Genomic DNA, 24,972 nt, shown 5'->3' on the forward strand with positions numbered 1-24,972 from the left:
TGCCTATGCAAGAGCTACTGGCTATGCCAACGTGTTTTAGCCATGTTGTACACCAGCATGTCTTTAAAGTTACTGGCGCAGAGGAGATAATTGCACAGTGTAATTCGTGACCAGAAACGTGCTGTTGTGTTTTCGAATATTCGCTTTACCGCAAACAGGTTTTTGAATGTGATCAGGTCTGCTCTTCAGGTGAAATATCTTGTAATGTCTACCTTACTAAATGGGCAACCACACACACATACAAATAAAACTCAACAAGAGTAAGTGTTGAAATATTTATTTAAAAACTGAAAATACACGTTAAACATATTGTACAAAGGGGTAAAGAAACAGCTTCCCTACAATTAATGACCATTTTTGTTTGGAAAGGACAGCAATGAGCAAATGGGAAGAGGCTGTCATTCATTTCATAAGTCAAAGACATGAAATAACATGTTTGTTAAAAACCCAAAGGCAGTGACAATCCTTAAAATGTCGGGAAAATGTAATTTACAATTTCATTAGAATGAGGCATTTCCAACCCTCTTTTACAGTTTCTATCTTTTTCTATGGTTTTAAGGCCAGGTGTCTATTTCATCTCCCTTTCCTCTTCCGTTTTAAAATTAAGCTAAAATAAATTCTAAAAATAGGTAATTTGCTTCTCCAGTAAGAAATTTAAATCAGGTGGACTGCCTTTTTATCTGAAAAAGAAGGATGATGCCTTGCAAAAGCTAAATAGAACTGTGAACACCAAACTTGGGAGATAAAATTAATTGAGTACTCTTTTCAAGGCTTTCGAAAGGAGTTAAATCTATTAAACACATAAACAGAACAGTAGTTCCCTCAAAGCACCTGAGATCCCTCTTCTTCCTTTCTCCCTCGAATGTCTTCAACACTACTGGAGAGCTATTGTGTCGAAGAACTCTACTATCAATCCCTATTGTAAACTCCTGAGCTCGCAATGTAGCTTGCTAAACCCTCATCGGTATGTCAGAATGCACTCGTCACCAGCTGTTATATGGTCTACATACCGGTGACATGTGGTCTCTTCAATCGCTGAGGAATGATTCACAGTGAAAATAGTGCTGATTTGTAAAACCGGATACAATTTCGGGAAGACGTGACAGTACGGTGGTCTCAGGCTATCTCTCCTTGCGCTCATTTACTTTGGCCGGAGAGGTCTTTTGCTTGGTGTCCTGTAATTTCAACACTTCCAATTTCACTCCCTACAGCACCTGATATTACTCAATAAGGCAGCATGTTGAAAACATAACAATTGTGAGGGGGCAAAGGCGAAGAAAAGTAAACCGAAACATTTGGTATTGCTTACTATCTGCTCTGTGTGAACCTGCATTCATTGGATGGGGGAGAAGACATACCAACCTTGGTCTCTATACAAACCCAGTACCTGGGTGCAGTGTTTGCTTGTGGTCGCTTCTACGCATTTTATGAGATGACAAAAGCAGGGATGTGCAACAGGAAGACACAGGCTTTGTGGCCTCATGTTTGCAAGAGCTTACACCGGGTGAATTGTTAATGCGCATGTTGAACCAACAGAAGCGTGGTCCCGGCAGAGGCCTATCTTTGTGTCGTTGCACAATGAAGCAGTGAGGACATTGTGACACTGAGTGTGAGACGATCTTAAATGCTATTGATTCACAGGTAAACCTTATTGCTCTGGAAGGGGTTGAGTTATGTAACACAGTGTAACTGGTCAGTTAAGGACACAGTGAAGGGACTAGTGTGTGTTGGGTTGGAGAAACCCACAAGCATGAAATGCCTACATCCATTCAAAGACACAATGCAAGTATCACTGCAAACAAGCAAACCTCCTTGCCCTGTGCTGAAAATTAGGTGACTATAGCCATGTCCCAGATTTCGCTTGCCTCCAAAGACGAGGTCCCACTGGGCCACACCGAAGATTTCATATCCACAAAATAAAAAGCAAACAAGATTTAAACAACTGAAATGGACAAAAAGAATGAGCTTCACAGCAACCTACGATGACATCACATCTGAGTGCTCAATAAGCAAACGCTTGCAGTCAGTAAAATGCCATCAGAGACCGTACACTTTACACCTTCAGCCATATGAAAAGGTTGAGATCTTGAGGCTAACTCGGTAGTTTTGAAGTAATCAAATTCTGCAATCCCTCTATTAGATGCCCAGTGCTAAAATCTCAAGCCCATCTTTTCAGGGAGTGGTCTACAAGATTACCAGACAAAAGATCTACAGCGTAAACAATGCTAGAGACAACCATCCATTACTAATGTCATTCCTGAAAAGTAGTAATGTGAACTACAATGGGTACACCTGGTGAAAATATCACCGCTACCCCTTTTTAGAGTGGAGCAGGGGTGTCACCAGCTCCGGTTCTATAACATTAATGCTCATTTCTGCGTTTAGTAATAGATGTGATGTCATCAACATGCTTCTAAATTATAATATCATCACCCCCATATTATAAACACTATAAAGCACATGAAGGAGAGAGATCTGCATGTTCACACTTGGAAGGAATTTAGAACACCATCCACTCAACACATCTCTTCATGCTGGACCCCAGTGAAAGACTGTACAGCTCTGCTTTGTTTTACGAAAATCTTAAATATATGGCATGTATGGATGATGCTTGGATGATGCCAAAAAATAAAATAAATTGTGAAGACTGGATGTTCTACAATCACTTCTGATACTGCAGAGAACAGCTGCCTTGGCCCAGTGACCATCTGAGGACGGCCACTCTCCACAGTTTGTTAATTATTTTTGGGATAGTTTGTGGACTTATCTGTCTGGGTTAAGGTGCACCAGATTCGTATGGGTTCCTATTCATCTGGCGGGAGTGTCCTTGTAAAGAGCTTTGTCCACATTTGCAAGGATATCCAAGTTGCTGCATTTGTGGTCTCTGACACGTTGCTGGGCACTTATTCTCCCCAAAGGGCACTTGTCAGTAACACCACCAAATACTAAGTAGACACTTGTGCAAAAAGGTAAACAAGGCTTTAAAACCAAGCATACCTATCCTCAAAGTAAAGGAGTGCAGCCGGTTTGAAGAGTTTCCTTTTTCATTGTCTGTAAAATAAAAAGTTGCTAGCCTCGCAGTGAAGTGTAGGTAAGTGGACAGCCAGTGAGTAGATTCTGCCTCCTCTGTGGTCGTGGTGTGCACACGTTGAACAGCCACATTTCCCGATTGTGCTCTGGGGAGGTTCCTTGTGAATGTGGAGTACATGTGCTTGAAGTCAGAAGTTGCACCAGGACACTGTTTTCCTTCAGACAGAGCAGCAAAAGACTGGCATCCTTCAGCCAGAGCAGCAGCACTGTTTTTCACCTCGGCCTCTCGACAAAACTAGTCCGCATCTTTAAGGAAGGAAGAGACAGACATGTCTTTGTAAGGTTCTTGCACATCACATCCCTAACATTTGGTGCATAACTGATCGTTAAAAATAAAAATCTTTAGTCGTTAGTAAGAGCACTCTTTCGAGAAGCCTATTTTTTTTTTTTTAGTCTTGCCTGCCACTTTGGCAATTACTCCATAATTTGAAGAAGGGCCAGATTACAGAAGCAACACGAAAACAGCTGTGCAATCCTTTTGCACGTCTCACTAGCCCTCCTATCAATTAGCAGAGCAATTAGACATGGGCACTGCATATTCTATTCGGATATTAAGGTAATTAAAAACAATCACCAAACTTACAAAAACACAACAGTCAATACACCACACTCTACAGCCTAAAATGAAATACAATAGAATTCCATACAATAGAATTCCATACAACAGAATTGGTTAATAAGTTTGCACATAACTCATGTGGGCCACAAGGGAAGCCAGTCTTCTAAGGCTAAAGTTAGGGGATGCACACAAGACTACCAATAATATATGGAGACAGAACAGTTTAACTGCCCCAGACAGTAAATGTTTTAAGCAAGTAAAGATTTCTTTGCGCCCTCAGGGGTGCAGGTAGCAGATGCATATCTCGCACCGCACCCGCAAAATACTACCCGATAGCATTACTGTAAAAATATACCCAATATATATATATATATATTTATATATATATATATATATATATATATACATATATATATACTCATTTGCCTAAAGCACTCTTTCTTTTTACTTTCCCCAAATGTGGAATAATACTGAATCTACTAAACAATTGTCTAGTGCTTTGTCAAGAACACTCACCGTTACCCCAGCCTTCAGAAACCCCAGCGAGTTCATAATGCTGTTTCCGAAGACCTCCCAGCTTTTGACGCTCCTTCTGAAGTTCATTTTCCAGCTCTAACACCCGCACCTGCCAAAAAAGACTCTTGTTATCTTTTGACTGAGTGCATTCAACTGAGAAGCATTTACTACAAATACTGTCTCTCCTCTGGTTTTCCCAAGCCCTCCGTACCCTTAAATCAGGCTGTAAAAAGCTGGAGCGGGTGTGGAGACAAGCTTATCTTCCTGAAGCAAAAAAGGATCTGCGGACTGCGCAAAAAAAGTATTACGCAGCCATCAGATCTGCCAAAAGTAGCTATTTCGCTGGTCGTATTAATAAAGCAAATAACAATAGTAGAGAAGTTTTTGCGATTGTAAAAAGTTTTGTATCTCCATGCGCGTCTCAACCTCTGCTGCGTGCATCAGAGGAATGGTGTGAAGAACTATCTGAATTTTTTGTTGACAAAATTGTTAGAATTCAGGTGGATTTGCAAAATGTTTGCAACGGCCTTTCACCTTCCCTAATAACTCCACTTCCTTTAATGCCCTCCCGCACCGAGAAATTGGCCACCTTCAACCCTCAATCTAATTCTGACATCATTGCTATTGTTGCTGCCTTAAAATCCGGATCTCCTTCTGATCCATGCCCGGCCAGAGTTCTTGCGGGCTTAGCGGAAACAGTGGGAAATGAGGTTACCCAGATTATTAACCTCTCGCTTCTCACGGCTACTGTTCCCGCTTGTTGGAAACAAGCCAAACTGCTCCCATTACTAAAAAAAAGTGGATTAGATCCAGCCACTCCGTCTAATTTTCGCCCAATATCTTTGCTTCCTGCGCTAGCAAAAATATGCGAAAAGACTGTCTTCAATCAGCTGGATAAATTTGTTGAATCCACGGAAGCACTACATCCAGCTCAGTCCAGTTTTAGGGCAGCCTACAGTACCGAGACGGCCTTAGTCGAAATATCGGAGGCTATTCGGGAGTGTTTGGACGAAGGCGGCAGAGCGGCTCTGATTCTACTGGACCTCTCTGCTGCCTTCGATACGGTGCCTCACTCCCTTCTACTCTCCAGACTGGCCGACATAGGCATTGTGGGACCTGCTTTTGATTGGCTGACCTCATTTTTGAGTCATCGCACTCAACAAGTCTGGTTGCCTCCTTTTGCCTCCACCCCCAAATTACTTTCCACTGGTGTTCCGCAGGGGTCTACTTTAAGCCCTCTGCTTTTTAACATTTATCTCACCCCTCTGATTTATCTCGCAGAACAGTTGGGGGCTAAAATTATGGCGTACGCCGACGATACACAACTTTTGTTTACCTGGTCCAAAGATAATTTAGATACGTCGGCGGCCCAACTTTGTCTGTCCTCTATTTTTCAATGGCTTGCAAGTGCCCAGCTAAAATGCAATGAAAGTAAATCCGAGATTTTGTTGTATGGCTCTTTTCCCGAGGATTTTAGTGAACGTCTCTGGCCTGCAGACCTTCCCCCACCAAAAGCCTCATCTGGCCCGGTGAAAAACCTAGGGGTTTGGTTCGGTAAGAACCTTAAGTTTGAAGACCATTTAAAGAAACTCACTGGCGTTTGTTTTTCTACCTTAAAAACCTTACGCAGGTTCTTTCCCCTCCTTCCAAAAGAAGCTAAAGAGACTGTTATCCGTGCCCTAATACTTTCCAGGCTAGACTACGCGAATGGACTATTCTGCGGACTGCCGGCATATCTGATCCATCGCCTTCAGGTTATCCAGAACGCCGCCGCTAGACTTCTGTTCAATGTCCCCAGGCGTTCTAGTGCTCGCCCTCTTCTCCACGCTCTCCACTGGCTCCCAGTTGCTCATAGGATTCTATTTAAAATTTTAGTGCTTGCCTACCGAGCTATTCATCAAACTGGCCCTGTTTACCTGAGAAAAAGATTTTCCTTGCATGTCCCTAACCGCCCACTGCGATCGGCTAATCTATGCCAAATGTCCATCCCCAAATTTAAATACTGTAGACTTGGCGGCCAATCTATTTCAGTAAGAGCAGCTAAGTCTTTACCCCTCCATTTGAAAACTGCATCCACTCTTAGTGCATTTAAGAAAGGTCTAAAAACTCATCTCTTCAATACTATAGTTTAAACCTCCCCCATGCAGTGTCTGCAGGTTTCTGCTCTTTCTCTAACTGCTCTGCTCTCAACGCGACAGGATACTATTTTTTTAGTAATAGAGCGCGCTATAAAAGCCTTTAATAATAATAATAATAATAATAATAAGCAGTGTGTATAACTCCCACATTGGCAACCAGTGTGGGGCAAATCAGCTCACCCAAAACCCATGCTCAGTCACAACTGGCTTCTATATTTCATTGTACTCTTTGATGGTGTATCGCTGAGGAACACGGTGGGTATTAAATCTCATTCCTGCCTATGATCTGTGCCACCACATTGGAACATCAGACCTGGGAATGGTTAGAGTGCCTTCGTTCTTTAAAGTAAATATAACACACCCCCTAACCACTTTCTCTCACCTCTTACTCCACTGAAGCTTCAAAGATCTTTTGCTTTTATTGCTTCAATTGTGGTGGTTAATTAATTTAAACTTGTTGAACTGGGTGCAGTAGAATTCTGCTGGGTACCCACTATCCCTGCTTCTGAGGTTCTTAGACTCTGGTATCATGGACCTAGTTTTTGTGGTCAAGCGGTAAGAAGAAGAGGTGCTGCTTGCTTAGGGTGGATACCTTTGTGGTTCTATCTCTACCTCTTCCCTTAGTAAAGTCCTCTGTGTCTACCATGAAATGAGCTTATATCTGCTAGGCACTGCGCCTGTGCAGAATGCCATTTGCTGGACGGGGAGCCTCAGGAGCCACAGCAGATATTGCACCACACACTTGTGATCATTTTTATTTACTCGTTTAATGTACACATTCTGTTCTGGTGCCTGTACATTTTTTGTCTCAACCTCCTCAAAGCGTTATCTTGCTGCTGCATTGGATGAATGGTTCTTTTTCTAGCAGATGCCTTAGCCTGCCTGGCCTATAGTGTTTGCTATTACCTTTTATGATAGGTGTCTGCTACCCACTCCCAGTGAGCTCTGCTTGCCATCCTTTTCATGCTGGTGTCGTTTATTAACAGTGATAAGCCGTGACCTATTCAGCTACAGGCAAAACAAGCTTCATCAGTTCAAATTGATCTGATAGGCAACTCCCTGATCCACAAACAAGAAACATGACTTACAAGAGAAATGTGCTTCCTCCTGAATAGAGAAATTGTCTCAAAAAAGAGGCACTTTGGTTGGCTTAGGGATCTACTTTGGGCCTCAAGTTTAAAATGTTACCATTGAATCAATGTTTTTTTACCACACTCAGACATAAAGGAAAGTCTTCATATAAATACGAGAAAGTAACTTGCACTCAGTTAGGAGCCAAACCTAAACTTTTGGAGGACACATTGCTTTTGTGACTTGTAAAGAGACGACCGGCTCTTTAAAGAGGGAGTTGAGGTTCTCCCTGAAAACAGAGACACTGTCCTCATCATGGGAAGACCTTTACAAGGAGTAGTGGACTGTAGAATATGTGTGGAATACACCTTATGAAACCAAGGGATGCCGATCGTATTACAAAAAGGGTGCATTTTCCCTGGTTGTTCCACAATTCACTTTTAAACAGGTGTGCCAGGCGCAGAAAGGGGAAATGGGCCCTACTGTGATGAATGCGCCGCCCTTAGGGCAGCTGCAAACTCAAGTTGCCCTGAGGGCAGAGCATTCAGATGAAATACAGAGCAGCTATCTCTGTGTCTCACAGTGCATGTGGCAGCCCCCCTGCAATTCCAAGAGGGATTGGACATCCCCTTGCAAACTAGTGCAGTGAGTGACCACACCCATTTGCAGGGGATGTCTGGGGCGTCCAATGCACCCACTTTCACTCCTCGAGATGGTTGTCCACAAGAGGCACACTGTTGGAGCACCTTCGGAGGGCATGTTTGCCTCTGCGGCTGCAATAAGGCACGGGCGCAGAGTCAAAGTGATTCCCTCATTTGCATGGGGCCACGCCCCCATGCTTATGAGGGAACACCCCACATGTGCGCCAGCGCTATTAGGATTACAAAAGGGGGCGCACAACCGTCTGCAGCCCCTTCCATAATACCAAAAGTTTCCCTGGGGTACACAAAGCGAGCACATGTGCCCATTGTGCCCCAGGGCCCTTTCTCTAATATGACCCTAGGTGTCACAAGATCCCCCTAGACAGGCTGACAGTGAAAATTACAACAAGCGACATCCAGGTTGGGCCGCTACTAAGACACCTTTTTGTTCAAGTAAACTGCGATACTGCATCAAGACTGGCACTCCTCATATCCGGGGGAGCCCTATTCAGCCAGGGCCTGGAGGGCTATTGACTCCCTCCCACCTCAAGTGAACAGTCTAGTTTTACTGGCTGGATTTTTGCTGTCTTAATTCAGCAACTCTTTAAATCCTGGCCCTATATCCCTTACAGTTCCGGAGACAATACCATATCTAATTGTGGTTGGTCTTTGAATCAAAATTTCAGCTCCCAGTGGAAGCCGTGGATTCTAGCAAGTGCCCCATATCCTGTCAGTGGCAACACCAGTGAGATGTCACCATGACCAGTAGATTTAGAGGTAAGCACCTCTACTGATAAGTACACCTTACATGAAAAAACTGTTAGTGGTCTTAACTGGTCTTCGAAACTTGAACTGTTTGCTGATCAGACACCATTTAACATTGGCTATATGGCAATGCAGAACATCTAGCAATGACACATATCACTGTTCTCTTAGGGTATCATGTTTTTAACTGTTCTTTCCACCAAACTACAAATAATTATTCACTCTTCGTAGAAAGATAGCACTGGCTGGAAATTGACATTGTTGTGTGTTATTTAATGTGTGAAGCGGTATCTGAGGTTCGTACTCACACCACCTCCTAGAGTAAGCCTTGACTTCTCCCTTTTTCTACCTGGTTGTTCAGTTCAGCTGGTCTTCCTGGCAAACCAACTGTAAAATGCACTACCCACACATAATACTGCCCAAAAACCACTGTCTGTCCAAGAGCTCCACAAAAAAGTATCACAGCCAATGCAGAAGTTGGGATAGTGCTTAGGCCAGGACTAGACCTTTGTCTAAGTGGACAAGTTTGTCACACTCTGGTATATAGTGATGTTGTGGTCTTGATGTTTCTCTTAAAGGCGGGCATTACTGAGGAGGTCTGACGTGATTTTTAGAACATATGCTCCAGAACATAAGTCAGTATTAAAAAAAGTTGCATAAATGTGGAATGAAAAATGTGTCACACAAGAGGAAACAGAAAAATCCCAACGCAGAACAGCCCCATACACTGCAAGGCTCAATCGCCCAAAGAAAGCCAGGCAGAAATCCCCCATGAAGAAAGTTAGACTTAGGATGAGTCTGTACCTGCGAATCCATTTCCTGTCGCTTGATCTGAGTGAGAGTCATGCTGGAGAAGTCCATTGTGTCTACGAGAAAGACAGAATCGATACAGGACTAAACAAACAGAAGATACAATATGGTACATGCGTCTCATTTCAATATACAAGGGAGGATGAACAGGTGAATCCAAGAATATTCACTTAAACACTGAGCACTCAGCTGGCACTGAAGAGGTACCAAAAAGTACAGTGCTCGGACACCCCTTTAGTTCCGCAGCAGGTGGAGGACTGAGGATGAATGTCCTTTTACCAACAAGTAGTAGATGGGTAGTGAGTGGTTCGTGCCTGGCGAAAGATTTTCTTTTACCTTCTATTTGAGGGTTTCGGAGAGTCTCGAAGACCAGTCGCAGAGGAGGAATAAAACTATACTTTACATCCATGTCTTTCCCAGGTTGAGTCAGGGTGCAGAATGATTTAGTCAAATTGGAAATTACATTCACCCTGTTCTCTTTGTAGGGTGTGGAATGGTGCAGTAATGAAGATAAGGCAATTTGCCATTAACAGCTCTCAGCAGGAGGAGGGATGGTGGAAAGTTCAGGCATGAGCATTTTTTTCAAGCCCCCGTGAGAGAGTAGAAGCACTAAATTATCGAAGTCATCAGAACAAACTGAACCAAGAGAGATCTCTCTAGTATACTTGATGAGGTGCTGCCTAGGTCTTAGAGGGGGAGCTAAGGAGACCTGTTCAGGGCTCAAAGATTAAAATGAGCAAATAAGGTGGGAGGCATTCTGGTTACTTTAGAGAGGGAAGCAACCATCAAGAAAATAGTCACTTACCTGTAGCAGTTGTTTTTCAGATTCACATGCTGCGCATTAGAAAACTATTTAGTTTTTGAGTCAGGCGAAGTCTTCAAAATAAACAAACTTTATTTTTGGGCATTGATCATGGGTAAAGTCAATGAGACTTCCTATGACACTGAGTGGTAAGCCCACAGTGCCACAGCATGCCGTTACCATCATAATATTTATATTTATTTGCTTGTTTACTTCTAGAGCGTGAGTTACAGTGGATTATCCTGGAACTCAGGAAAACCCAGAGCGCCTAAACAGAGAGCTGACAGTTGCAGAACACTATTTAGCAAAACATTAAACCTTCAAACCCTTGAAAAACTGAAGGTTTTCAGAAAGAGGCCCTAAGGCCCAGAAAGCTATGTTCCCACAGTGCGCTCACTGAAATGTGCGGAATGAACACAATTCTCAAATGTTGCGGACATAGGTCGGTGCCAAGATAAAATGGACCACTTGGTTGGTGCAAAACTAGGGTTCAGTCTTGTGGAAGACCCTGTGTACAAAGACAACAGCCTTGAACTGAATATGCTGCGTTGATAGCCAGCATGGAGAATGAAAGCTAAAGATACATGATACAACTATACAACTTGGAGGCAACAAACCAGTCTGACCATGCACAGCATAGCCTTTGAAGCTTGCCAATCAGGGTGGCAGTCAGCCCAAGATGTAAGGCATCCCTATAATCTCGATGCACAAGAATGCAGACACCCACAACCATGGCAAAATTCTAGGCAGGGAGAAAAGCCAGACTTTTACACAAGTACAGGTGCAGGAAGCACTTCACACTTTTATTTGGGAAAAGTGTGTGAATATTCATGCTCCAACTAAAACACGCAAGTGTAATCCAAAGCCTTCAGCACCCTGTCATGCTAAAGACCTTGTTTGCAGACAGGATAGAAAATGGAAATACAATATAGAACTCCTGATATCTTATGATACTCAAGTCCCTCCTTGCAACATGCAGACAGCTCATCACATCAGATAAGGCAAAATACTATACCAACGCAAATCCATACAGCAATCAAAAGAAGCAAAACATTTTTCAAGACAACCAAGCACAGCGTCAACCCCCTAAATTACGCTCCTATCCCACATTCTATTGACAAGTGCAATGCCAAAATCCTATTCTTTAGTGAAAAAATACATAACATTGGACAGAACGAGGGGAGGAGCTTGGCGGGCATCCGAGATGGCCGCTTGAGCACAGCGCTCTCCGGACCCTCGCCGCTCCCGACATTTTATCCTGGCTGAATCCTGATTTCTTGCAAGAATTCGTGTAGGGGACGTTTGGCTGATTACCCTGGCACTTTTCAGAAATCGATTTGGATCTCGTATTCCTGAGATATGGTGCTCTGAACTTTTGGGCTCCGCCCTTGAGGTGCGCCCGGGACAGAGTGCGGTACTGTAGCCGTCCTGCAATTGAACAACAACGGCAGGAGATCTGGCCTTGTGGGTCCCCCCTTCCTAAGTTTCGGTTTCGATTCCGTTCCGACTTGGGCCACGGCTGTGGATGTCGTGTTGCGACTGAGACTTGGAGGCAGATCGGCTGTTGGGCTTTCATGTGACCTATTTACTGGTTTGGCGACCTCTACCCGAGTTGTGCCCCCTTTTTCTGTACTTTTGATCCTGTACTTTGGGTGTCGGGCCCGTCGGACCCGGTGGCTTGTCCTGTGACGCATCTTCAAAATGGCGGGCAGAGGGGACAGAGAGACGCGCAAGACGAAAACACCTCTGCGCGGAGCTCCAGTTCAATCAAATGTCATGGACCGTTATACCCATTCTAAGGGGTCCCCCGGAGCTGCCCTGCCTGGTTCTAGTATTGCGTCTGAACGAATTTTGGAAGAGTCGGCGGAGCCCTCCTTACAGGATATCATGGGCGCCATCTCGGGTGTGAGGGAATCCATCGGCCTACAGTACGAGGCCTTGGCCCACAAACTTGACACCGTGGCTATCGAGGTGAATCTGATTCGTGCTGACCTCGGCAAGACGAATGAGAGGGTGCAATCACTGGATATTAAATCCTCTAGCCTTACGAATGACGTCTCGGAGCTCCAAACAGAGATTGGAAATCTCCGTCGGGGGAACGACTTCATGACCCGTCGCCTGGAGGACTTTGAAAATAGGGCGCGTCGCTGCAATGTTCGCCTGGTTGGTGTACCGGAAAACCCTGAACCCCACTCGGTGGATCTCCTGGTTGAGGATCTGGTCTTGAACCATTTGGCCCCTTCTGGTCTCACAAAATTTTTCACGGTGGAACGTGCACATCGTGTTCCAGGGGGCAAAGTCAAGCCGGGAGCCCCGCCGAGACCCATTGTGGCGAAGCTTTTTCATTATAGAGACCGGGACGCTATCCTGCAGGCCTCGCGGGTGAAGGGCCCGGTGGCCTTTGAGAATGCTACGGTGAACTTTTACCCGGACTTTTCCCAACAGGTTCAGAGACAACGTATGGAGTTTCGTGGTGCCAAGAAACGTCTCCGGGATCGGGGCCTACGTTACGCCATGCTCTTTCCCACTAGACTCCGGGTTGAATACAATGAACGTACCCTTTTCTTTGATCGGCCAGATGCTGTTAATGACTGGCTGGACTCATTGCCTGACTGTCCTCCTGAGACAGACTCCGCCGCTCACCCTGGCGGTGCCGAAGGTGGTGTGGAGATCTAACTGTTCGGCTCTTCTGTCTTATTTTGAATACATTCTCAGGAGTGTTGGCCGGCGTCCCTCTACATTGTGATCATTCTGTCTTTTCGTTTGTTATTTTTGTTCTTGCTGAGGTCGGGGGGTGGATGGAACGGAGACCTTTCCTCCTCCGGGGTCTTTGTGTAGAATAGGGGTTCTTGGGCGACAGGCACACTGCAGGTTGGGGTGGCTCTTTAGCTTTTTGCAGGGGTGCAGGGTGGGGGGTGTTTCTCTTCAGTTTGGGGGAGGGGGGTTGGGAAGTTTTTTCTTTTCTGTGTGTTGTTTTCAAGGCGAGTTGCTCCTGTGTTTGCTGCTGTTTCTGATGTCTAGCTCATGGACGAGGGGTCTTGGCTCGGGTGGTTGGGATGGGGGGTAGAGGGTTGAAATTTCTTTCCTGGAACGTTAATGGCCTGGGAGATCGTATTAAGCGCAGTGTGGTCTTAAAATGTATACGACGTTTGTCACCGGACATTGTTTTCATGCAAGAAACCCATTTGATTGGTAATGTTTGTTATGCGATGAATAGATGGGGCTACCGCCTTGTGGCGCACTCAGGGTTTACCTCCGGATCTAGGGGTGTGGGTATTCTTGTTCGAACCTCCCTCCCCCTGGCTATCGATGAGGTGATTCATGATGACCGTGGGAGATATACTGTCCTGGTGGGTAGATATGAAGGCCGCACCCTATCTCTTTTCAATGTTTATGTTCCCCCGGGTTTGCAGGCCTCTACTTTTACTGACTTGGGCCGTGTTCTGTTGGATCTCCCTGATAGCACTCTCTTTCTTGCCGGTGATTTTAATTCGGTGCTTTCCGGCCTTCACGATCGCCATCCCCCTAGAGATACCCCGCAGGCTCAGCAGTGGTTGGGTGGGTTTTTAGATACCTTTGGCCTTGTGGACTGCTGGCGACTGTTGCATCCTACTCAGCTCCAATACACCTTTCATTCTGGGGCCCATGGCAGTCTGTCCCGGCTGGATTATTTCCTGATGCCCGCAGCCCAATCATCGGCGGTTCGTGAGATTTTACACTTGCCGAGGGGTATTTCTGATCACTCGCCGCTCTGGCTCCGTTTCGAGGTTGGGGTAGAGGCGGCGGGCCGAGTGGCTCCCATTAACCCTTGGTATCTTTCCTCCCCTGAGACTCGTACCCTCTTGCTCAAGTCCATGGATGCATATTTCCTGGAAAATGAGGGGTCGGTCTCTTCGGCTGTGTCCCTGTGGGAAGCTTTTAAAACTGTGATTCGTGGACAGGCCCTTTCCTTGATTGTTGAAGCTAAGAGGGCAGGGAGGAAGGAGGTGGTGGACCTTGAGGGGGAGATCTCTGCTTTGGAGGACGAGTTGGAATCTGGTGTCACGCCTGACAAACTTCATGCCCTGGGTCTAAAACAGTTTGCATATAAATCTCTGGTCACTGACGCTGCAAAGGTGATGTTTCGTGAGCAGCAGGGCAGATTGTACGATGTGGGTGACAAGGCGGGCAAACTCCTAGCATGGTTGGACAAGAAAGAAAGAGTTAATCGTGTGGTGCCCGTGATTCAGTCTGCGAGTGGTGAGAATGTGATTGATCCGACCGCCATTGTTGATCGTTTTGCAGAATATTTCCGTGTGGTATATGCTCCCGTGTCTGTGAGGGATGTTGCCGACTCCCGCCTTCTTCTGCGCGATATCACTTTGCCCTGTGTCACCGACTTGGACCGTATTGCTTTGGACTCCCCTTTTACGAATGATGAGATAGCCAATGCAGTTCGATCGCTCCGTTCGGGCAAAGCACTGGGCCCGAACGGTTTGCCTATTGAGTTGTACAAATTATGCCCCGATAAGGTGGCGCCGTATCTCCGCGCCATGTTTCTAGAATCTCGTGAGCGGAACATGCTTCCCTATGATCAGCGTCTGGCGACAATCGTCGTCATTCCCAAAGAGGGTAAACCGCGTGACCTCTGTTCCTCGTATAGGCCCATATCCCTATTAAATGTTGAACCTAAGGTGTTGGCTAAACTTTTGGCGACCCGTCTCCTTTCGGTTCTTGGGGAGTTGGTCCATCCGGATCAGTCTGGCTTTATCCCGCATCGCAACACTGCTCTGAATTTACGTCGCCTCCACGGCGCGCTGGCGAGGGCGGGGCTTTTGACTGAACCGGCCATTTTGGCGTCCCTGGATGCCTCCATGGCCTTTGATACTGTGGAGTGGCCCTATTTATGGGCGACACTTGAGAAATTTGGATTCGGGTGCGAGTTTATTAGTTGGGTTAGACTGTTGTACGCGGAACCTCTGGCGCAAGTTGTAGTGAACGGTAGAGTGTCGACCCCCTTCTCCTTGGGCAGGGGTACCCGTCAGGGTTGCCCCTTGTCCCCTCTGTTGTTCGCGCTCGCTCTTGAACCGTTGGCGGCCTGGCTCCGTTGGGAACCGTCCCTTAAAGGTATTCGATGGGCCCCGGACTTCGAAGACCGCGTCTCGCTTTATGCGGACGACATCCTCTTGTATCTTACTTCCCCTCGCAAGTCTTTATCTGTTTTATTTGACGTTCTTGCGTCCTTTGGTGCTAACTCAGGCCTCGTCATCAACTGGTCTAAATCCTGTGTATACGTTTTATCTGGTGTCTTGCCTCCGTTGCCGAGTAGACTTCCTCTTCAGGTGGTCCGGGATGGTTTCAAATACTTGGGGGTTTTCGTTACCCTGGATCCGTCCCTTCGTTTTGATCGTAATCTCCTTCCCCCGTTGCTTAGGCTCCGTTTGGACGTTGCCCGCTGGCGCGAGCTTCCCCTGTCTCCACTGGGTCGGGCGGCCCTGTTTAAGATGATGTCACTACCGCGGTTTCTCTACGCTCTCCAGAATTATTATGATCCTGTCCCCAAGACCTATTTTCGGGAGATTGAGAGCCTTCAGAGGCAACTTATTTGGGATGGGCGACCGCGCATTGCTCTCGCGAAACTTTCTATCCCGTGGTACGATGGGGGCATGGCGCTCCCCGATATTAAGAGATACTACTGGGCTTCCCATCTGTCCGCTATTAATCACGCTATGTTCTCTCCGGGTCGTAATCCGGCGTTTGAGATGGATAAACTTCAGCTTCCGGGAGGTGACTTTAATAGAGTACTCTATTCTCGCTCCGCTGGGCGCCATCTTGTGGGACCTACTTTGATTGCTTTGACAGTGTGGCGTGCTGCGAATGTGAGCCTGGGCTGGGAGGATCGCTTGACGTTGGCGACGCCTCTTTATGCTTCGGAACGTCTGGGCGGTCTTTGGTCTTCCAAGGGTTTTGACCGTTGGGACTTGATTGGGATCTCTAAAGTGGGGGATGTATATTCTAAGGGTTCTGTGCGCCCGTTTCAGGCCCTCCAGGCTGACTATGGCCTGTGTAGTCGGGAATTCTTTCGTTATTTACAGATCAGGCACGCTTTGGTTTCGGTGTTTGCTCCTGGTGAGATTCCGCCTGACTCTTCCCCACTTGAAGACCGTATCCTTGACGGACATCTTCCTGATAGCACTATCTCCCTGATCTATAAAAAGTTGATCAACAATCGGACTGACTTATTGGCCCGACTTCGGGAACAGTGGATGGGAGATGGGTTGGAACTTGATGATGAGGATTGGCAATCGGCCCTCTCCTCTCCGAAGGAGGTGGCTATACCGGCTCGACTCCGTCTGGTCCAATTGAAGATCCTTCATCGGGTGTACGTGACGGGACCGCGACTGATGGTGATGGGCTTTTCCTCTGATGGACTGTGTAAGCGTGGATGTGGTTTGCGTGCTACTTTCCTGCATATTCTTTGGGAGTGCCCGATGGTGGCTGCTTATTGGGTGGCCGTGCTTGATCTGATGACTGTGGTGACGGGGATATCCTTGCGACCGGAACCTCGTCGCTGTCTTTTGAATGTTTGGGAGCCCACGGACTATTCGGTGGCACAGACTAGATGGGCCACCCTGGGCTATATGATTGCGAAGCGAGATATTGCGCAACTCTGGGGGGCCTCCAGGCCCCCTGCCCTCGCGCAATGGGAGGATAATATGGACTGGTCCATGTTCCGTGAGAAAACTGTTTATGTGGCCAGGGGTAGACCCAGGGCATGGGTGAAGGTGTGGGGTCAATGGAACGAATACCGTGGCGACATTTGTACTCCTCCCCTTGTGGACACTATCGAGATTACCCTATCTCCCTAGGCTAGCGTTCCCGGAATCTTCGTATAGGGACTGAGCTGGTGTCACCGGCTCTTCCCCCCCTTCTTCTTCCTGATATCTGCCCCCCTCCCCCCCCCCCCCGCTCCATACTCCTTAGTGCTTAGGATATTATTACTGCACCTTCGCTGCTGTCCCCCCCTTGCGTCCCTTGGGCTGACCTTCAGTGATACACTCTCGCCTTTTTGTATGTTTGTTCTCTCATATATATAAAACCTGTTTTGGTCCTGTATTTAATGTGGAGTATTGCATTGTTGATTGACGGTTACCTCTGCGGGCTTATGTGATATGTGTCTACTCCTTTTTAGCGGCTGGCCCGTGTGGTTGTAGGCCCATCCTTGTACGTTTCTGCTTGCTCAAATAAAGGTTTTTAAAAAAAAAAAAAAAAAAAACATTGGACAGAACATCAACAACACCAAGCATGCCTTTCCTCTCAATTGCTTTTGACACAGTTGACAATCCCACCCTCCTCCATACCTAGGAGTCTTGAATGGGATTCACTGGCAAATCCATCACCAGTTCTTATCCTACTTTTCCAATGATCATCAGTTTGTTCACATGAGGACGTCCAGGTCTCAAATGATCCTTATAACCTGCCGAGTCCCCCACGGTTCAATACTGTCCTCTGTCGTCTTTAACATCTACACGGAGGCCCATAACAGATCGTTAAGGTTCATCACTATGCTGAGGACACACAACTCTACTTGAAATTATCCTCTACTCCAAGGTCTCACACACTGCATGGACCTCATCAAGGTCTGGTTCCAGCTCCTACCTAAAGCTCAACCCCACAAAGACAGAATTCCTATAATTTGCCAGGAATAATAAGCAAAACCTAGTATAAACTTGGCTTAAAGACATGAACCGTGACAGCTTTCATCGAATGCCAAGTCACGTGCATTCACCCTGGATATCAACTTCACCCTCAAAGAGCTTGTTGCCAAACACAAACACAGCCTAGGAAACTGAAAGGAATATGCTACTTACCAGTATGCATCTGTTCTTGGCATGTAGGGCTGCTGACATTCATATCTGTGCATAGATCGCTGCCTAGTGTGGGATCTGGATGATTGCGCCTTGTTGTCCTGGAAGAGTCTTCGAAGTATCATGAGATAGGTGACTCCTCCCCTGGACTACAGTGCGCATGGGCATCTTCTCCATCCTCAGATTGGTTTTCGCCATTGTGGCAGAGATGAAGATAGTAAAGTATGAGATGGCCATGCCAGAGATAATGCTGCAGCTGCGACAGGCACCTGGGAGGAGGGCGGGCGATATGAATGTCAGCACCCCTACCTGCCAAGAACAGATGCATACTGGTAAGTAGCATATTCCGTTCGAGGCATGTGGGCTGCTGAATTCATATCTGTGCATAGACTGTATAGCAGTATCTCCTCTAGCGGTGGTTACCTGTGCCAGCTGCAGCAGTTTGAAAAAGAGTTTTGAGGACAGCCTGGCCTACAGCAGCTTGCTGTTTTGCTTGCACGTCTACACAGTAGTGTTTTGTGAAAGTGCGTATGGTGGTCCATGTGGCTGCCTTACAGATGTCTTCAAGAGGAATATTTCCTAGGAAAGCCATGGATGCCCCCATTTTTCTTGTAGAGTGTGCTCTTGGGGGGACGGTTAAAGTACGTTTTGCCTTTTGATAACATATTTGAATGCATTTAACTATCCATCTGGCTATTCCGGACTTTGAAATAGGATTTCCTTTGTGTTGTGGTGCAAAAGCAACAAATAGTTGTTTTGTCTTTCTAAATGATTTAGTTCTGTCCACATAATAAAGTAGAGCTCTTTTTACATCTAATGTGTGTAGAGCTCCCTCAGCTACTGACTGTGGATTGTGAAAGAATACTGGCAGTTCTATTGATTGATTGATATGGAAAATGGATACAACCTTAGGCATGAACTTAGGGTTGGTTCTAAGAACCACCCTGTTGGCATGTACTGCATGAAAGGTTCTTGAATTGTCAGTGTTTGTAATTCGCTCACTCTTCTGAGTGAGGTAATGGCAACTAAGAATGCAACCTTCCACGTTAAGAATTGTAGTTCGCATGAGTGTAGAGGTTCGAAAGGAGGTCCCATAAGTCTGGTAAGCACTATATTTAGTTTCCAGACTAGGGAAGGGGGTGTCTTGGAGGGATCACCCTTTTCAAACCCTCCATGAAGGCTTTGATTGCTGGTACTCTAAACAGTGAAAGGTGTTGCCTGTTTTGAAGGTATGCTGCTATAGCAGCGAGGTGTACTCGTATAGAAGAGTATGCTAAGTTACATCTTTGTAGATGCAGCAAGTAACATATAATGTTTTGTATGGAAGCGTCTAATGGGTTGATTTGGTTATTGTTGCAGTAAATAACAAATCTCTTCCATTTAGCTGCATAGCACGTTCGTGTGGTTGGTCGTCTTGCTTTCCTGATGATGTTCCTGCAGTCTGGGGGCAAGTTAAGGTATCCAAAACTAAGACCTCAGGAGCCAGATCGCTAGGTTCATCTGATTGGGATCTGGGTGTCTGATTTCTCCATGGTTCTGAGTTAGAAGATGGGGTGCAAGGCACAGTCTTTGATGAGGAACTACTGAAAGTTCTAGGAACGTTGTGTACCACGGTTGTTTCGCCCATGTGGGAGCAACTAGGATAAGCGTGAGTGAGTGTTGCCGCAGTTTGCGTGCCACCAGCAGGATCAGTGGTGCTGGGGGAAAAGTGTACGCAAATCTGCCTGACCAGTTCATCCATATCGCATTGCCCTGTGACAACGGATGTGGGAACCTGGCGGCAAAGTACTGGCATTTGGAGTTTTCTTTTGTGGCAAACAGGTCTATCTATGGGTGACCCCACTGTTCGAAGAATGGCTGGAGAACTTGGGGGTGAATCTCCCATTCGTGTAGTTGTTGGCTGTGCCTGCTGAGCAGGTCGGCAATCTGATTGTCCTTCCCTGGAAGGTGTTCTGCTAGGAGAAAAATGTTTTTTGGAATCGCCCACTTCCATATGCTTTGTGCCAGATGGGACAGCTGTGGAGAGTGCGTTCCTCCCTGTTTCTGGATATAGTACATTGCGGTCATGTTGTCCGTCCGGATCAACACTGTCTTGCTGTACAAGTATTTCTGAAATGCTTTCAGGGCTAGGAATATCGCTAGCAACTCTAGTTGGTTGATATGCAGTTTTTTCTGTTTGTTTGTCCAGAGCCCTTGTACTGTGTATTGAAGGAGATGGGCTCCCCAGCCTGTCAGTGATGTGTCCGCTGTTAGTACTAGTTGTGGAACCGGCTCTTGGAACAGTCGCCCCTTGGAAAGGTTTTGTGGGTTCCACCACTGCAGAGAGTTGTGAGCGCGACTGTCTACCAACACTAGGTCTTTTAGTTGTCCTTGAGCCTGGTTCCATTGCCGTGCTAGGCATTCTTGTAATGGGCGCATTTGAAGTCTGGCATGGGGACAATGAATATGCAGGAGGCCATCATGCCTATGAGCTGCATAAAGACTCGAGCTGGCAGAGAGTGTTGTGGCAGGAATTTGCGAATGAGTATCTGCATGCTGGTTATCCTTGCTGAGTTTGGATATGCTTTTGCCACTGAGGTATTTATAGTGGCTCCCAGGTACTGCTGTGCGTGGGATGGTTGCAGATGCGATTTTGGGTAGTTGATGGTAAACCCTAGACTGTGTAGCAACTGAAGTGTTTGAGATGTGTGTGCTGCGCACTGTTGGTACGATTTCACTTGTATTAGCCAATCGTCCAGATAGGGGTACACATGGATGTGTTGCCTTCTGAGATGTGCTGCCACTGTTGCGAAGCATTTTTTAAACACTCTTGGAGCCGTGGTAACCCCGCAGGGCAAAACCTTGAATTGGTAGTGTTGACCTTCTATTGTGAACCTGAGGTATTTTCTGTGGGCTGGATGGATGGGTATGTGAAAATACGCATCTTTGAGGTCCAGTGTTGCTAGGAAATCTCCTTGTTGGAGCAACGGGAGCACTTGCTGTAGTGTGATCATATGGAAGTGTTCCGATAGTATATAATGATTTAGGGGTCTGAGGTCCAATATTGGTCTAAGGGAGCCGTCCTTCTTGGGAATAAGGAAGTATAGGGAGTATACTCCTGTCCCTTGCTGGTGGAAAGGGACTTGCTCTATGGCCCCCTTTTCCAGCATGCATTTCACCTCTTGTTGGAGCAGGGTGATGTGTTCCGTGGACATAGGACAATGTCTGGGTGGTATGTTTGGTGGTGTAGAAGTCAGTTCTAGGCATTAACCAAACTGGATAATTTCTCTCACCCACCTGTCCGTGGTAATTGTGTGCCAGACCGGTAGGAACTGTTGGAGTCTGCCTCCGGCCGGTGTTATGTGGTCTGGAGGCAGCGTAATGAAGTCACTGTTTTGTGGCAGTGGAGGCTCTGGTGTTATTGCCTCCACGTCCTTTTCCCTTATTACTGTTGCCCCTATAACTTCCTCTGTTTGTGTTCTTGTTGAAGGAACCTTGTGTGTTACTTTTGTATGAGGAGCCCCTGTGTTGCTGAAATTGCAATGCCCCCATTGATTTTGCGTTTTCTGTGTCTTTTTTCATTTTATCCAAAAAGGTGTCGACAGCAGGGCCAAATAGAAAATCTTGATGGACAGGTTGGTTAAGAATGGTGGATTGCACCTCATTCTTAAAATCGGAAATACGCAGCCATGCATGTCTGCGTAATAAGACGCTAGTGTTAATAGACCTAGCTGCGGTGTCTGCTGCGTCAAGTGCGCATTTGATGGAGGCATTTGTTATAAATGTTCCCTCTTATATGAGGTCATCAGCTTATGCTTTAAAGGGCTTAGGCAGGTGTTGCATTAGGCTATCGAGTTGATCATAATGCGCCCTGTCGTAACGAGCCAGTAGGGCTTGTGTATTAGCAATTCCACATGAGTTGGAGGCTTGTGCTGCTACCAGTTTGCCTGATGCCTCCAGTATTTTTGACTCTTTATCAGGGGGAGGTGCTTCCCCTGTTGTTTGGGAGTTGGCCCGTTTACGTGCATTAGCCACTACCAGTGAGTCTAGTGGTAACTGTCCCCTGATGTAAGTAGGATCTGTAGGAGCTGACCTGTACTTCTTTTCTATTCCGGGGTTGATTACCCGTGCCCTGGCTGTATCCTTAAATATGTCATGTGTATGTTTCAGAACTCCTTTTAACATGGGAAGTGTTCTAACTCTTTTTTCTGAAGTGGGGAAGGTGTCAAATAAGCAGTCTTCCTCAACAGGGTCATTATGCATATCTACATTGTGGAATTGTGCTGCCCTGTCTATGAGTTGATTGAAGACTATGGTGTCATCTGTAGGTGACGGCTTAGTAGGATTAGAGGGTACATCAGGGATGGGTTGGGTGTTGTAAGGGTATGTTGGCTCCTCCCATGGTTCCTCTTGTGGTTGAGGATCTTGTGGGAAATCATATTGAGGTTGTGGCTCATCCCCCATGTTACCCTCATTATCCCCGTGGTGAGAAGGAGAGTAAGGAATGTAAGGATTAAAGGGTGTAGTAGGCATGATAGGCTGAAAAGGAATGAAGGGTCTAGAGGGAGAAGTCCCAAAGTCCTTTTTCTTTAATGGAATAGGGGAATGTGAGCCAGAGTCCAAAGGCCTCAGATTTCTGTGCAGGATGGTAACTTTACCAGTCTCTGGATTGATGTATATTGCTTGGTCGTCTGATGGATCTGGGTGTAAGAGTTCTTCCTCTACAGTCCTGGGTTGAGTGTTAAGACTTTTTTGGGTCGGTAACACTTTCTTTTTCGACGACTTTTGGTGTTTTCTTGCTTTTTTTCGGCTCGGGCCCTTGTTCGGGGTCGACTGGAACTTTCGGGTGGACACGTTTTTTGTGCTCCATGGGCTTTTTGGGATGAGTGTCCTTTTCTGAGTCGACGTTCTTCTTCGGATCGACTGGAGTCTTCGGAGCACTTATCTTTGGGTCGAAAGGTTTTTCCAGCCGTGCTACGGGCTTCGGTACGGCCCCCTTTTTGTCCGCGACCTTTGGCGGGTCGATGGATTTTGGACCGGTATGCTTATTCGGGTGGGCGACCTTCTTTGGTTCGGTGCCCTTAGATTGCATGCCCCTGTTCGGTTCGACTACCTCATTGGGGTCGACGTTTTTTGGCTGAGCGGCCTTCTTGAGGTCGATAGTCTTTTTTGGCTCGACGCTTTTTGGCTGTACGGCCTTCTTCGGTTCGACGCCCTTCGGGTCGACAACCTTTTTTGGCTCTGGAACCTTCTTAGGGGTGACGTTACTTGGCCCTGGGGTCTCTGAAGGTTTCGGTTACGATTTCGGAGCCGAGCCGGATGGCGGGGCTGGCGAAACTTTTTTATGATCTTGGCTAAGGCCTTTTGGCGATGCCTCGACCGGAGCCTTTGGTAACGGGCTTATTGGTGTTGGGGGGCAGTGTACTCACGATTTGCCCCGGTGGTATCTCGACATCGGAGTCCGAGTAGTCCTCGACGGTGACGATCTCTAGGTCCGAGTCTTGAGCGTCCGGTAGTTCCTGGTCATCATCGAAGATGTTGTCCGGTTCCGGTGCCTGTCGCTGCATTTCTTGCCTAGCGGCCCGTCGGATCCGTATGGTTTTCTTCGACCGAAACTGGGCGCAGGCCGGGCAGGTTTCTTCCCTATGGCCTGGGGAAAGGCACATGTTGCATACTGAGTGTTTGTCAGTATGTGGGAACTTGGAGTGTCATTGTGGGCACCTTTTAAAAGGGCTTCTTTCCATCGACGGTCGGCTCACGTGGTGTCGAAAAGGCCCAACGGCCCGCGTCGACGACCGATGGGAGATGGAAAGCTGGATCGAGTAGAGAGGTGCCGAACGAGAACAATACCGTCGAAGTCGAAGGCCTTTTGGCCTTTAGAAAGTTTTGTTTTCGATTCCGAAATTGGAGTTTTGGAGTTAGCATCCGAACCCAATTGTGGAAAAAAACAATCTGAGGATGGAGAAGATGCCCATGTGCACTGTAGTCCAGGGGAGGAGTCACCTATCTCGTGATACTTCGAAGACTCTTCCAGGACAACAAGGTGCAATCATCCAGACCCAACACTAGGCGGCGATCTATGCACAGATATGAATTCAGCAGCCCACATGCCTCGAACCTGTATCTTTCAGAAAGTGACATCTGGATATTGCTAAGTCAATGCTCTACTACCTTAATGTCCGCATAGCGCCCACCCCATCCCCTCGGTTAAGGGACCCTCACATGTTGCCATCCTGATGGAACTCCATTGGCTCGCCTTGCCAGCATGCAGCATCTCTAAAACCAGCTGAACCATTTACAAAGCCAACTAGGATTGCGCTATAGCAATAGCTCACAAATACATGCAAGCATGTCTCAAAAGACATCGTCAAAGAGAACGCTCAGATTTATCGCAGAGGGCCTAGTTTTTCTAGCCAGCGCCTACCTGTCTAGAAAGAGATGTAGGATGTGTCGTGTCAGAATTTATCTTAAGACAGTTGACAGTCAGGGACAGCTGCCAGACTGTGTTTAGTCAACTGATGGAATCAGCAGACTGATGGTTAAACTTCAGAAGGAGCTGTGGATCATCAGTAGATGAGAATGCCATAAAGATATTAGAGTGGATCAGCATTCCCAGTGGTTACGTTTTAAAAGAGAGAACTCTGAACCATGCAGGACCACACAAATCAAGAGGAATTCTGCATATTCAAAATGGGCAGACATCACATCGGACCGGATATGGGGATAAGAGGATACATATTCCCTAGAAACTACA

General features: G+C 46.7%; 1 protein-coding gene across 2 annotated transcripts in view; it reads right to left on the bottom strand.

Moving 5' to 3' along the window:
• Window positions 1–261: 261 nt before the first annotated feature.
• The window catches only part of HIP1 (huntingtin interacting protein 1), a 404,747-nt gene continuing 380,036 nt past the window's right edge, over window positions 262–24,972 (bottom strand). For both annotated transcript variants that reach the window (XM_078679590.1, XM_078679591.1), the window contains 3 exons: window positions 9,585–9,646; window positions 4,166–4,274; window positions 262–3,336 (listed from right to left, as the gene is read on the bottom strand). In XM_078679590.1, the coding sequence (XP_078535716.1) occupies window positions 3,326–3,336; window positions 4,166–4,274; window positions 9,585–9,646 (182 nt within the window). In that variant the 3' untranslated portion in view covers window positions 262–3,325. The remainder of the gene's footprint in view (window positions 3,337–4,165; window positions 4,275–9,584; window positions 9,647–24,972) is intronic.

Source organism: Lissotriton helveticus, chromosome 3_1 (genome assembly GCF_964261635.1).
Source record: "Lissotriton helveticus chromosome 3_1, aLisHel1.1, whole genome shotgun sequence".
Taxonomy (NCBI): domain Eukaryota; kingdom Metazoa; phylum Chordata; class Amphibia; order Caudata; family Salamandridae; genus Lissotriton; species Lissotriton helveticus.